This window comes from Schistocerca piceifrons, chromosome 5 (genome assembly GCF_021461385.2).
Source record: "Schistocerca piceifrons isolate TAMUIC-IGC-003096 chromosome 5, iqSchPice1.1, whole genome shotgun sequence".
In the NCBI taxonomy this organism is placed as follows: Eukaryota; Metazoa; Arthropoda; class Insecta; order Orthoptera; family Acrididae; genus Schistocerca; species Schistocerca piceifrons.
Genome location: NC_060142.1, coordinates 189728032 through 189744229, shown reverse-complemented (window position 1 = coordinate 189744229; position 16198 = coordinate 189728032). Strand labels below are relative to the sequence as shown.

Below are 16198 nucleotides of genomic sequence, written 5' to 3'. Positions count from 1 at the left end.
TCTCCTACTTACTAGGCAGGTGCAGTAACCATTTCACCATGCGGGACTCAGCGTTATCACCACTACATGGACTATCTTGGTACGCCTCACAGCCAATCCACACTCCCACCCAGTGCCATCTATCCACAGTCTCTGTCCATTATACTCCTGTTCACTACATAGAGAATCCCACAGGAGGTTTGACATATTTGTGAGTTCACACTGAAGAAAGAGGATTCATTGCCCAGCCAGGCTTATCAGTTATTTGATAGGTGGTGCTGGGTGGCAGTATGGATCGACCATGAGGCTTACCGAGATAGTCCATGCAGATGTGATAACGGTGTGTCCTGAATGGCACAGTGGTTACAGCACCTGCCTAGCAAGCAGGAAATCCGAGAATCAAATCCTGGTCTGTTATACATTTCGCTCGTCGCCACTGATTTTGCTTAATGCCTCGCTGCAGCTGACAGCAGTGATCCCCTTTCAATTTTTATGTAGTGGTTCACAGCTGTGGGATCTGTTTGGTGTCTGTTCTTTCAAAGGAACAGACACCACATATTCAAATAATAAACAGAAACTCTGTTGACAAGGAATAGGAAAAGTTCGAGGGGGGGGGGGGGGGGGGGGACTGATGATAATGAGCTGCACAGAGTGTAGAAGAGGTGGCTATTGTAAGAGCATGGACCATTAGCTGCCATTTGAAGTTTGGAAAGAATTAAATTGCTCTGATAGTTTGAGGAAGATTGTTCTAAAGTCAAGTTCCTGATACAGAAAATGATTTAGAAAACATGGCAGTGCTACGTGGTGGTGCAAAAAGAATTTTACTTTGTTGAGAACAAGTATGTCTGCTGTGCTGTTCAGATAGTAAAGTAAGAGTTGAAGATGAGGGAAAGGGATTCCAATGACTGGAAAGATGATAGAGCAAACATAGAGTATGATAGTCTCTGCACTTATCGGCATGTACCCATGATTTTGTGTATGTTAGAAGAATATAAAATATCTAATGAGATCTTTATGACACACTGTTGGAAATAAATTACTGTAAGAGTGGTAATATCCAGGCTGAAATGACATGACCAAAAGTAGTGGCTCTTGCTTCACCATAATATTAAACCACAACTGGTTGCTGTGGCAGGCTTATACAAGTGCAGAATGGGATTTCGCTCACCCATGCGCAGAAGGAGAAGAAGAAAATAGAAGCAATTACAGTGAAAGATGTAACATGTTTTTAATTGCTTGGCTGAAAAATACTTTGGATCCCTATCCCTGTGTGTGACAACACTCCAATCTGTTGTAATAGATGAGTCATCCAGTCACTTGTTAAAAAAAAAAAAAAAAAAAAACTCTTTATCAGTGCAGAATTTTAAAATAATATACAACATAAACTATAATTTATCTTCATTATTGTCACTGAACAGATTGTTGCTCCTCCACAAAGAACATTCTTTTTGTTAACTTGTTATCTTTCCACTACATAAATTATATTTTGTTCATTACACTTGCTACCATTTTAAACAGAATATGAATGGGTAAACACAGGTTCTTATCCTCATTAAGAAATACAACTGACCTCTGCTGAATAATTAACATGACTTGTATTTTGAAAGCATGTTTAATCAGCTGAAACACTTTTCGTACATAGTAAAGTAATGAATTTTGCCCCCCCCCCCCCCTACATACATACACTTATCCATTTAAATACAAGCTCCATGAGTCAGTGTGGTGGAGCATATTCTGCAGCCATATTTAGCTACCCATACAACAATCAGTTATCAGAAAATAAGCTGCTTCCAGAATATTCCATGCATTATAGTCTCCATCAGTATGCATTTGACGCTCTGCAAGCTTTCTAGTGTTATCTGGCCAACTCAGATTAAATTGTCACTTTGGTCTGCCCATGCCAGGCCTTTCTTTACATCATAGTGATTTCAAGTGCCTCACCTACCATTAGCTCCAGAAATGTTTTGTACTATTCTTACATGTAATTATCATTCATCGTGTGAAAGATACAAACTGTGAGATATCTTGGAATGTTTGCATAATTTTCTCTATGTTTTCTTGTTAGCTGCCATGTCATCTACTGTCTTGACTTAAGAATTGTAATGTCTGCTTGCCATATGTTTAGATTTTGTGTGCTTTGTATTATTATTATTATTATTATTATTATTATTATTATTATTATTATTATTGATTGTTTCTGTTAACAAAATCTCTTTTGCCTTTTGAAATGCTCAGAGACATTTCCAAATAGTCCTGTTAAGCAGATTCTGTCTGTTCTTATTGTCACTCACTCCTTGACTAATTATCCACGTTAGCTCAGTTTCACTGATTTATTCACATACTACTGTCCTTCTGCTTTATCCAGATGTCTTTATTGCTTGATTTTGTGAATTAACTCTTTTATTTCCCATCTAATACATTCATTCAATTTCTATATTTCTGGCTTAATGTCCTCTGAATTCATTTCTTTGTAATTTCAGTCACTATTATAACTTCGCAGTACATTCAGTTCCACTGGAAATACTTAATCTTGTTCTTCACTTTCATAGATAATTGTTATTAAAGCATATAATTTTTGTTTAACCCTTGATTGGGTGTGCCTGTGTATAAAGTGCGCCAGTCACAAATAACGTTGTTTTGTACCAGTCCATTGCTCTTTCACTATTGCCAGTCCATACATATACCTTCATTTTCACTTCATCTAACATGGTAATAAGTTATGTTGTCGTATATCGAAGTGAGCTGCAGCAGTATAAAATAAACAGCAAGCTAGGTGAGAAGATATTGACTATCCATGCAAGAAAAATGACCCAGATTCTAAGCTACCAGCACAATTCCGCAGTGAGACAGTTATTTACAAGATAATTGGTATCAAATAAAAGGGCGGGGGGGGGGGGGGGGGGGGGGCAGGGATCTTATCCAACTGCAATGTTTAATGCTTCGAGTGTGCCGTTACTGCAGGGTAACACTTGGGTGTAGCAAAAGAGTGATACAATGGAGGTTTATTTTGTTAATGTTTAATTAAACAGTGGTTTAACTCCTATAATGCTAGTTCATTTTGTTGTTTAATTAAACTTAGAGTTAACTGTAATTTTGTTCATGCATGTTTATCGTGGTAATATAAAGAGAGCTAATTTTTACGCTTGTACAAAGTGCACCGTGCGCTGCTGGTGTTACGAAAAAAGACACACCCGCTTGTTGCCTTAGTATGAAATGCTTGTTTTGATTCATTTTTTCCCTTCTATCATGTTCAATTCTGTAAACAGACCAAAATATGGGAAAGAACTTGAGTCCCCAGTTGGTTATGAATAATTTTTATTTCTACATAGCTCATAGGCATAAAAATGCAGTTTTCAGGGAAAAGTATGCAAGCTTCCCTCAGCAGTAACAGATTCAGTAAAAGGAGGAATGACTGTATGCAGTAGGGGAAATATACTCACTATCAAATAAAAGGAAACAAGGATTTTCTGCTTTCATCAAATATTCACAGCAGTCTTGTGAAAGTACGAGGGTCAGTCAAAAAGTAATGCCTCCTATTTTTTTTTCTACGTTTAATTGTCAGGAAATTTAAATGCAATTACATAGGTTGAAAACCACAACATTGAGGATCATTTTGTCATTTTTCAATGTAATCTCCGCCCATCTCTACAGTTTTGGTCCATCTTTGAACAAGGGCATGTATCCCAGCGCGGTAAAAATCACAGCTCTGCTTCCTAAGCCATTGACGCACGGATGTTTTGACGGCCTCCTCATCTTCAAAATGAATCCCACGATGAGCTTCTTTTAGTGGCCCGAACAGATGGAAGTCTGATGGTGCCAGGTCAGGGCTATATGGGGGATGAGGCAAAACTTCCCATCCAATTTTGACAATCTCGTCAGAGGTGTGACGACTGGTGTGTGGTCTTGCATTGTCATGCAAAAGAAGAACATCTGCCATTGATTTTGTTGGGCGAACTCGCTGAAGACGTGCTTTAAGTTTGTTGAGGGTTGTGACGTATTGAACAGAATTTATTGTGCATCCCTGCTCCAAAAAATCAACCAGAATCACACCCTCTGTATCCCAGAAAACTGTTGCCATAACTTTCCCTGCCGATCGCACAGTTTTGAATTTTTTCTTCCTCGGCGAGCTTGTGTGACGCCACTCCATTGACTGCCTCTTTGATTCGGGTTCAAAAAAACGCACCCATGTTTCGTCCCCGGTCACAATTTTTTTCAGAAACTCATCTTCCTCCAAACGGAAGCGCTGCAAGTGTTGGGAGGCTATTGTTTTCCTTGCCTCTTTATTCTGATCGGTTAACATTCTTGGAACCCACCGTGCACAAACTTTTGAGTACCCCAATTGTTTAATAATCGTGATCACACTGCCTTTACTAAGAGAAATAATGCGACACACTTCATCTGCAGTCACCCGACGGTCACCATGAATGATGTCATCAACTTGCTGAATGTTGTGTGGAGTCACTGCACTCACCGGCCTGCCGCTCCGCTTTTCGTCAGTCAACGGTGTTTGCCCTTCAGCTTCCTTACAACGACGAACCCATCGTCTAACAGTGCTGACATCCACTGTCACAACACCATACACCTTCTTCAGTCTTTCATGAATGCGTATGGGCGTTTCACCTTCTGCATTCAAGAATTCAATCACACAACGCTGTCTCAAACGAACATCGATGTCGGCCATCTTACAAACTTCTGCTGTGCTGCCACCTGTTGACACAGAAAGTTACTACTGCAGTGGATTGCAGAAGAAGGTTTGAGGAATGGCGCCAAATTCAAATTTTTCACTTAACTTAATTTCTTTAAGTAGAAAAAAAATGGGAGGCATTACTTTTTGACCGACCCTCGTATTAAGGGAGAGGCAGCAAATCATGTAGAAGCTTACAATATTTACTGACATGACTAACCTAAAGTGATGGTGTAGGAACTTAATTGTAAAGATTAATGCCAGTGCCCAGATCATGTCTTGTGCTGTGGACTTTAACATCTAGAGTGTAGGGTCCCGCAAAATCAATATGCACCTTTGCCCAAGGGTGCTGAAGTGTTCACCACATAGAAAATCCCTGTAGTCAAGCCACTTGATTACAAGCACACTTTGAGCAGAGACACTCTGTGAATTTATATATTGATGCCCTGTCTGGCCAATAAATGAAATGCTGCATTAAAATTTTCATTTGAGATGTACCCCAGTGCAACTGGTTAAGGAACTGAGCAACTCATGAGTCAGTTGGTATGACAACTCTGCACTCACTCTTCTACATCTACATCAAATCTATACTTTGCTAGCCACCTTACGGTTGTGGCGTAGGATACGTTATGTAATGCTGTGACTCCTACTTTTCCTCTTCCAGTTGCAAATGATTTGCAGGAAGAACAGTTTCTGATAAACCTCTGCATAAGCTCAGTTATCTGGGAGGAAGCAGTATATTGGTTGTTTCTTCTACAAGTGTATGTTCTATGAGCTTTAACAGTGATCCACACCACGATACAAAAATGTTTCTGTTGCAGTATCTGCCCCTGTAGTCGGCTGTGAATCTCTGTGAGACTTTTACACTTACTAAATGAATGTGTAATGAAATTTCCCTGATCTTCCTTAGATCTTCTCTGTTTCCTGTGTCAATCATATCTGGTAAGGATCCCAGAATAAAAGGTAATATTCAGGTATTGGTCAAACAAGGTTTTCGTAAGCTACTCCTTTGTGGGTGGACTGCATTTCCCGAGGATTCTTCCAATGAATCTCAGTCCGCCATATGCCTTACTTACCGTTAGTTTTAGGTAACCATTCTACTTTAAATCGCTCTGTACTTGTCCTCCTAGACATTTCATGGATTTGACTGCTTCCAGGGAATTTTCTGCAATCTTGTTAATCATACAATGATGGCTCTTTCTGCCTACTTATGTGTAAGACATTACATTTCTTTATGTTGAGGATCAATTGCCAGGTGCTGCACCAAGTGTCCATACCCTGCAGGTCTTTTGCATTCCACTACAATTTTCTAGCATCTCTGTGTTCAATAGCATCATCCACAAAAAGATTCATGGAACCTCCACCAGGACATTTATACTTGTGTATATTGTGAGAAGTAATTGTCCTAAAACACTCCCTTGGGGTGCCCCCAAGTTACTTTTATGTCAGAAGATTGAGAATGACATGCTGTGTTCAGAAACTCTTCAGTCCAGTCACACCGGTTGGTCTGATATTTCAAACACAAATATTTTGTTCATTAGGCAGCAGTGCAGAACTGTATAGAATGCCTTCCGGATGTCAAGGAACACACTATCAACATGGCAGCCAGTATCTTGTGCTTTCTGGAAAAACAGAGTGAACTGGGTTTCACACATTCATTGTTTTTGGAACCTGCATTGATTCATCCAAAGGAGATTTTTGGTCTCTAGAAATGCTGTAACACACAAACATAAAACACGCTCCAAAGTTCTACAGCAGACCAACATCAGAGATATAGGCTTATGTTTTATGCATCTGTTTGATGACCCTTCTTGAAAACAGGAATGACCTATGCCCCCCCCCCCCCCCCTCCACACACTCCTCCCCAATCTCACCCCCCCCCCCCCCTTCCCCCGTGTTCACACACACACACCAATCATTAGGAATGCTTCACTCCTCCAGTTACTTATGATACTCTGCTCCTAGAAGAAGAGCAAGTTCTGTCACATACTCTTGTCTTCTATCATATCAAATCAAGTAGCCTTTCCTCTGTTGAACAATTTCACTTGTTTTTCTATCCCATGGTCATGTATTTCAATACCCATCGTTTTGATATTTGTACAGTGAGTTACAGGAAGAACTGCAGTGCTTTCTTGCTCTGTGAAACAATTTTGAAAAAAGATGTTTAGTATTTCAGCTTTGCCTGTGTTGTCCTTCGTTTTGACACCATTATGGTCAAGATGAGCCTGGACAGGTGGCTTCAATGCATTTACTTATTTAACCAAGCAGACCAAAACTTTGTAGGATTTTCTGTCAATTCAATGGATAAAACTGTATTTTCAAATTTGTTGAATACTTCACGCATGTCTTGCCTTATCTAATTTTGACTTTGTTCAATTTTTCTTAGATTGTGAGGCTATGGCTATATTTAAATGTGCAGTGAATCTCTCTTTGCTTTTGTAGCAGCTTTCTAACACGGCTGTTGAACCTCAGCAGGTCTTTCCTATGCCTTTCAACTTCACTCGTCATATACCTGTGTAAACCGTAATGTATAATACTCTTGAACTCTGTCCATTGTCAGTTCATGAGTCAGTAACACCATCACTCCTGCTCAGTCTACAGTAAAATGAATAGTATGTATATAATGTAAAATCCATAAGCTCTGTGTAAGGAAAAACCATCCTAGGTACAGGGAAGTACCAAATTATTGGTAATTGCTGTTGTGTTTGTACCCTTTGTCCTGTGTGTAGAAAAGCAATATTATTCCCTGCTGCAGGGAGTTACCAACTTTCTAGTAGGAATTTGACTCAGATAGAAGAGACCACTGGAAATATAATATTGTAGGAAACAGCACGTCCTGTAGGATCTTCCGCTATGAGAGATGATGTGTCCTAATTAAATGTGGTGTCAATCCACTAACAAGTTTTTATATTAAGGTTACTGTTCCAAATTAATGATTGTGTCCGTACAATGTCAAGTTCTACATCAGTATTACTAGAATGTAATGTTTTTCATTTTATAAGGGAATTTTGTAGGTTTACTTTATTAAATGATGACATCTGGTGATGGTTTTTACGGTTTCCTGAAGGGTGGCAACACTAATTGACGGGGTTTCTGTTCAAAGACAATTTGTACTGTTTATAATTATTGAATGATAACATGAATGGATTTTTACTGTTGCTAAAGATGATTAACTTTACCATAATATAAATAATCAAACTTGTTATTATTTGACAATACTTAAAGAATTGTAGAATGGATAGCGTGAGTGGCTATTTTGGAGCAGTGTAGCTTCCAGTTGAGCTAGTCTTTTGAGTTTTTTGCATTAAAACAAACCTAACATTTAGCAAAGACCAAACGCAAATTAAATATTTAATGCAATAATGTAAATCAAATTAATTACATAAATACACAATAGAAAAATCAGTAGAGATTATTGTTATATTTTATGAAGATTGTAATAGATGCAGTCTAGGAGGTCCCTTAAATTAGAATCTAGTTACGTATAATATTTTGTAAGATGCAATTGTTAATAAAACATATGATGAATAGATGTGTAGAAATATTAACTGTACTGATTTCATTAAAGTCCAGATGATTACATAAGAACAATCATAATAATAATAATAGAAAATTGTACGAAAAAGATACATACTTATCTGACATAATGCATAGATTGGTTACTTTCAAAAAACAAAACCATTAGTCATATGAATATTTTGATTAGAATAATAAATAATTGACGAGAAGTAAAAGCAGTTATGATTTATGTTCAAGTGTTTGTTATATATTTAACCCCTGAGCAAGCACACAGTTTTTCATAACACTAGCAGGCGTGTGCCATACTTTGTACACATCTCAAGAATAGTTGTCTTTATGTTACTAATGTAAACATGTATGAGCCATATCACATTTTAATCCTAGTTTAATTAAACAATGATAAAATAAACTTACCTTGTATTAGTAGATCACTGTTTAATTAAACAATAATAAAGTATGTGTTCATTGTATCACTGTGTTGCTGCGTACAAGTGTTACCCATCTGTAATGACCCATTCAAAGCATTAGACAGCACAGGTGCATCATATCCGAGCCAGCTGCTTATTCAATTGCTAATTATCTCATAGTGTGCTGCTAGCTCGGGAACTGGGTCATTTTCTCACTCGAATCATGAATTTTTTTTCTCACCTGACTCGCTGTTTATTTTATATTACATCTGCTCTCTTGAAACATATGATAACACAACTCATCACAGTGATCGCCGAAACAATAATGAAGAAACACATATGGGCTCAATTGTAAAACAATAATGAAACAGTATGAGACAAAGTTGTTTGTGGTTGGTGCACTTTATATATAGGCATGCCTGCTCAAGGGTTAGTAAGACATGGTTGCAAAATATTGACTTTAATTATTAATGGAAAAGACTTGCAGAAGCCGACATCGAGAGGTCAGTTTGGGTTGTAGACAAGTGTAGGAAAACCCAAAGCTATGCTGATCCTATGACTTGTTCTAAAAAATAGGATGAGAAAAGGCAAACCTGCTTATATAGCATTTGTAGATTTAGAGAAAACTTGACAGTGTTGACAGGACTACACTTTTCAAAATTTTGAATGTAGCAGAGATAAAACACAGGGAGCAAAAGTTTATTTACAACATGTATAGAAATGACGCCCTGTAAGACCTCAAGCAGATGCTCACCTTCTTCTTTATTGTGCAACTGGTCTTTAACCATTATCCAGCTCCTGTTGTACACATGTTACAAATACAGGAAACTTTATGCAACAAGGATGTTTGAAAATTGTAGTAAAAATATAAGCAATTTCACTATATTGGTGAAGTGTGCAGAACAGGTGCTGGATAATGATTTTTGACTGAAACACGTGGCACATAAAGATTAAATTGTAACAGCAGCTTAAGGTATTACATGATGTCATTTCTTCAATTAATAAAATCTGTAGAACCCAGTAAGAGTCAAAGGACATGAAAGGGAGGTAGTAGTTGAGAAGGCAGTGAGGCTGGGTTGTAGCATATCCCTAGTGTTATTCGCTTAGTACTTTGAGGATAAGTAACAGAAATCAAAGATAAATTACAAAAGGAAATTCAAGTTCAGGGAGAAGATATAAAATCAAGTTTAGGGAGAAGAATTAAAACTTTGAGGTTTGCCAGTGGCACTTTAATTCTGTTAGAGATGGCAAAGTTGTTGAACAAAATGGATAGTGTTTTGAAAATAGATTAAATGATGAGCCTCAACGAAAGTAAAACAAGGGTAATGGAATGTAGTTGAATTAAATCAAGTGATACTTGGGGAATTAGATTAGGTAATCAGACACTAAAAGTGAGTTTAGAAATGGTCAGAAAAATAACTGGTGATGGTTGAAGCAGAGAGAATATAAAAAACAGAAAGACATTAACAAGGAAAGTATTTCTGAAGAAGAGAAACTTTCTAATTTCTGGTATAAATTTAAGTGTTAGGAAGTCTTTTCAGAAAGAATTTGTCTGGAGTGTAGCTTTATAAAGAAGTGAAATGTGTGTGATAAGCAGTTCAGACAAGAAGAGAATAGAAACCTTTGAAATAGAGGCTATAAAGAATGTGTAGTATTAGATGGGAGGACTGAATAACATATGAGGAGGAACTGAGTCAAATGCAGGAAAAAGAAATGTATGACAAAACTTGACTAAAAAGGTGACTGATTGATAGGAGAGACCCTGAGACAATAAGGAACTTCAGTTTGGTAATGGAAGGACGTGTAGGGATTAAAAACTGTAAAGGGAGACCAAGACATGAACACAATATGGCAATTGTTAGAATGTGTGGTGGAATGAATGAAGAGTGTATGCAAAGAATGAATTGTAAGTAATTAAGTATATATGAGTGTGTGCATAACAATGTACAGTCATGTATTGGATAACACACTCTGTATGAAAAGCATTTTATAAAACAGCCATTATTTAAATCAAGGAAGTATTATCTTTTAGACAAGTAAATATGTAGTTATTTACAGTTTGTCTGGGAGCCAATAATTTGGCAGAATACAAAAATTAATTGAAGGCTTAAACTTGGTTGAGCAGGGGAAGTACCTAATTATACACGAACAGCAACAACACTCATTGTCTGTAGTTTATGTCAGCCAGTCATAAAAGAGTGGTGTCTTGTGCTTTTGGGACAATCGATTCAATGCTCTAACAAGTTATTACGGAACTGGGATCCTTCATCAAGGAAGGATGTGTCTTTTGTTGCTCTGAAAAATTTAATAACATCTTCAATGATGTATTTTGTTTATGAACAGCTGGATATGATCATTTAGATCCAATTTAGATGATTTTTCTTAGAACTTTGATGGGTTTGTTGAAATAGCCTTATGACAAATTGTAGCACTACACGGCATATTATTCAGACTTTGCTTAAAGACACCAGCTTGCTGAGCAGGAAATATTGTGTAATATCTTGATGACCAAACCCAATCATTCATCTACATCGACATACATGCTCTGTAAGCCACCATCAAGTGCATGGCAGAGGGTAAGTTGTATCACTATTAGTCATTTCCTTTCCTGTTCCACTAGCAAATGGAGCAAGGAAAAAACTAATATCTATATGCCTCCATATGAACCTTAATTTCTTTTATCTTGTCTTTGTGGTCCGTATGTGAAATGTACATTGGAGGCAGTAGAATCGTTCTGCAGTCAGCAGCAGATGCCTGTTTGCTAAATTTTGCTCAATAGTGTTTCACAAACAGAACTCATGTTCCGTCCACTGCTCCCCATTTTAGTTCACAAAGAATCTCCGTAAGACTCACATGTTGATCGAACCTGCTAGTAACAATTCTAGCAGAACATCTCTGAATTGCTTTGATGCCCCTGTTTAATACAGCCTCGTGGATATACCAAATGATCAAGCAGTACTCAAGAATAGGTTGCACTAGCATTCTATAAATGGTCTCCTTTACAGATTTGCAACGCTTTCCTAAAATTCTTCAAATATACTGAAGTTGACCATTCGTCTTCCATACTGACGTACAATTTCCATTTCATATTGCTTTGCAGTGTTATGCATAGATGTTCAAATGATGTTACTCTGTCAAGTAGCACAACACTAATGCTGTATTTCAACTTTAAAGGTTGTTTTACGTAATCATTTGCATTAACTTATATTTTTCCACATTTAGAGCAAGTTGCCATTCATCAACCAGATAGAAATTCTATCTAAGTCATCCTGTATCATTCTACAGTCATTCAATGATCATACTTTCCCACAAACTACAGCATCATCAGCAAAAAGTCATGGATTGCAGCTCACCCTAACCATTATGTCATTTATGTATATAGTGAACAAGCATGGTTCAATCACACATGCCTGAAGCACTTCCAATGGTGCTCTTTTCTCTGATGAACACCTGGCTTTGAGTACAACATAAGGGGGTCTTTTACGTAAGAAGTCTTCAAGCCACTCGTGTATCTGGGAACCTATTGCATATACTTGGACCTTCATTAACAATCTCCAGCTGGACACCGCATCAGATGCTTTCCAGAAATCAAGGAATATGGAACCTGAGTATTGCCCTTCATCCATGGTTTGCAGAATATCTTATGAGAAAAGTGCAAGTTGATTTTTGCATGAGTGATGCTTTTTTAAATCCATGTTGATTTGTGGACAGAAACTTGAATACCAGAATCACACCAATTGTCACCTGTGTTGGCTCTAGAATTTTTCATGAATGACTGATGTAATTCTAAACATTAGTCAATGATTATAAATTTAAATTTATGATAATAGACATTCCAAGATGAGACTGACAAAACCAATGACAATAATTGCAAATTATAATTACACTTATAAGATTAAGAGTAAGGTAAAATTTACAATAGTGGGAATTGCAGGATGAAAATGATATACACAAATGAGGATATACAACCACTCTGGATAAATGTCAGGACTGATGCAAAGGCATGCTTAAACATCATGTAGGCTCATTAACTTTAAGTTTCTGCTTTTCTTCTAATTGTAGGATACAACCCAATTCCATTTGTTATTTTCTGCTGTGTTGCAGCATAGTGGTATGAAACAGTTGCAACACAATGTATATATATTTTGTTTCCTTACTTGTGAGAATTGCAAAATACCACTTAATTTTGCAGGAAACTCAAGGAGGCTCCACCCTTCCCTACATTTTATCCTGAAGACTTAGATCAAGAACTTCCTGAAGACATTTATGCAGAGGAAGTACATTCATTCAAGGAACCATCCATTACATTCAGTTAACGATGGAGTACAGATCTGTAGAGTATTGTGTATTTGCCATTTCTTGTTACTGTGTAATTGGAAATTGTTATTAAAAATTTTCTAAACATAACATATTTTTATATTGCAAATCCTTTTAAAGTAAACTGCTTATTTAGGTTTGAAGTAGACTTTATTTGCATACCATGCTTGTATCTGTATAATATCCATACATAAAAATGAGTGTGTGTATGTGTGTGTGTGTGTGTGTGTGTGTGTGTGTGTGTGTGTGTGTGTGTGTGTGTGTGTGTTTTCCACATCATCTCGAAAACCACTGGATTGATTTTGACCAAACTTGGTATGCATATCACTTATTGTTTGTAAGGAAGTATGTTGGGGGTAAGATAGTGGAGATATTGCATCACAGATAGGCACAAAGGCAGGCACGACAAAAAAACTGTCACAAAATGAGCTTTCAGCCAACAAGGCCTTTGTGGAAAAGTAGATAATGGGCAACACACACACACACACACATGCACGCAACTCACACACACATGACCTCAGTATTTGGCAGTTGAAGCCAGAAGTTGTTATATTCCATCCTGGATTTTCCAGTGTTAGAAGAAAGGCATAGATAGGCGTGGAGGAGTTGGGCAAAGAGAGAGGTGAGGATGAGATAGACAGACCGGGGGGGAGAGAAGAGGTGCACAGAGAGAAGGGGAGGAGCGGATGTTCAGGGAAAGGGGGAAGAGAAGACGGATAGAGAGGGGGGGGGGGGGGGTTGGACAGAGAGAGGGATGAGGATGAGATGGGCAGAAAGGGAGGGGGACCAAGAGAAATATAGAGGGGGAGGGGGGGTTAGGAGGAAGAAATGGATAGATAGATGGGGGAGACAGAGGAAGTGGATACGGGGTGAGAAGAGGATGGATGGAGAAAGGAGGTGGAGGAGATGAACAGAGAGTGTGGAAATGGTCAAAGGGAGCGGGGGAGGAGGACATACTTGCAATACATGTGACACAGGCTTACGCAGACAAAGCCACATGTAAAAAGCTTTTCTAATATAAAAATATATGTGTCTATATATGTAAGTAAGTTGCACATCTCGTCCTAATGACTGGATCGATTTCTACCAAACTTGGAGTCTACATCACACAATGTCCGGAAGGAAGCACTGTGTGAGTAACAACCACCAACCTCCCATTGGGATGGGGTTGTATTGAAAATGGGTATGACATAGGAGATGGACAGAGTAATGGGGAAGGAGGAAATAGAAAGAGAACAAGAGAAAGGGAGGTTGAGATATATGTGGTAGATGGGAGATGGAGAGGGGTAGTGGAAAAGGAAGATGGTGTGAGGTGCCAGGTAGAAGAATGGATAGCTTGTGAGGTGTAAGAGTGAGCAGATGTGAGGAGGCAAGTGTAAGTGGTAGGGTGTTGGGAGGCAGGTGGAAGAGGGACAGGATGCGAGGTGGTAAGTAGAAGAGAGACAGAATTTGATGAAACGGATGGAAGAGGGGGAGAGAAATGAGAGGTGGAAGGTAGATTAGAGAAGAAATTTTAATTTTTCCGGATTCATTTTGATGAAACCATAGCTAACATTTACAATCATGCATTTAGTTGACTTGGAGCACTTTAAAAGAATGAAGTGCAATTTGTCTTTTATTAAAGCTGTTCAGTGTGTCAAACAGATCACAAGAACGAGCTCTGCAGCAAACCAGTGTTTTCATTGTGTTTCCAAACAGAAGAGCATGCCACATGGCTAAATACTCATACCATAGATTAAGTTAACATCCTCTCCGGAGTTGTATAGTGTAAAATAGCAGAGATTCAAACATATACGTGTGCAATATATATATGACAGGTACAGGGTGGTGCAAGTGAAAGTGGCCCGGATGAGAGGATACGATTGGATGTGAATGTATGCATGTAACCACATGCCATGACTTCCACACCAAGTGTGCACCTGTCACGTGATCCACACCTGTTCAGATTGTAGTGCAGGTTGTTTCAGCGTGAGTGGAGCAGTGTAAATGGGACAATGTTACAGTGGAGCAGTGGGTGTTTGTTTTGGGAAGTTACATGATAACAAAGTCATGAAAACATTGTGCTAAGTTTAATGGTGTCAAAGTGCCAGCAAAGAATGCCATGCAATGCTTAGCTCGAAAATGGTAGCAGACAGGATCTGTTTTGAACAAGTCAAAAGACGTTCCAAAATGTGCCCGCACACCAGAAAATGTGGCTGCAGTTCACTAGAAAATGCTTTAGAGTCCTACTAAATCAACCCGATGCCTGTCGCAAGAGACCTGCATATCATATCCATCATGTGGATGAATGCTCTGCCTGAACCTCCATGTGGATCCCTACCAAGTCTTTGTTGCTCATGCATTAAAACCAGCAGATGCTACTCAGTGCCTGCAGATTTGTGAGTGGTTGTTCATTGATATAACAATGAATAGCTTGGACATGGATCTGTTCTTTATGTCTGATGAAGCCTGGTTTCACCTGAGTGGTTATGACAACTCACAAAATCACAGGTTCTGGTCGGTGAAGAATCTGTGTAACTTCCACAAAACACCATTGCATAATCAGAAGGTTGGGGTTTGGTGTGCAATGTCTGTGTGCTGCATTATTGGTCCCATCTTTCATCAGATGCTGACTTCAGTGTGTTACATTGCCAGTGTTTTGAAACCATTTGTGGCAGTATTAACAGAGAAGGAAAAGACCTATAGTTACTTCCAACAGGATGGTCACTTTAGCACCTGCTATAGTCAGGTTAGTACTGTATTTCCTTTCCGCTGCAGTGTTTCTTTGTACCCTGGAACTATTTTCTCTGGGCCAGTTTTATTTGCCCCATCCTGTACACGCAAGTGAAGCCCTGTATAAAAGGCTATATGATTATAGAGAAACATTAAATTTAAATGAACACGAGAAATAAATTTAAATGAACACGAGAAAATGAGGAATTGGTGCAGAGATCAGTATCAACTATCAGTTATCAAACTAAATTTATCATTACGACTTTCAAGGATAGAATTTTGGACAAAACTGTGAGATCTTTCATAAAAGTATTATAATTATCAGTTTCATTATAAGCAATTACGTACAACAGAAATTAAAACATATTTTGGGTCCTTATAATAACAGATATTTGAAATCAGGTATATACTTTATCAAAAGTAATGATTGCAATATACAAAACATTGAACCTGTGGCCAGACACTTTAATGTAATTGTACAAACATCAATAGCTGCGTGTAGCAAAGCATCACTTCGTATGCACCCTGCTAATAACAAACACACTGAGAAAATATGGAGAACAGCCTTAAGGTCTTGCAC

General features: G+C 38.2%; 1 protein-coding gene across 1 annotated transcript in view; it reads left to right on the top strand.

Moving 5' to 3' along the window:
* The window catches only part of LOC124799265 (39S ribosomal protein L3, mitochondrial), an 84366-nt gene extending 71370 nt beyond the window's left edge, over nt 1-12996 (top strand). Inside the window, exon 8 of the mRNA XM_047262829.1 lies at nt 12782-12996. Within this exon, the coding sequence (XP_047118785.1) occupies nt 12782-12905 (124 nt within the window). The 3' untranslated portion in view covers nt 12906-12996. The remainder of the gene's footprint in view (nt 1-12781) is intronic.
* Nucleotides 12997-16198: the final 3202 nt, after the last annotated feature.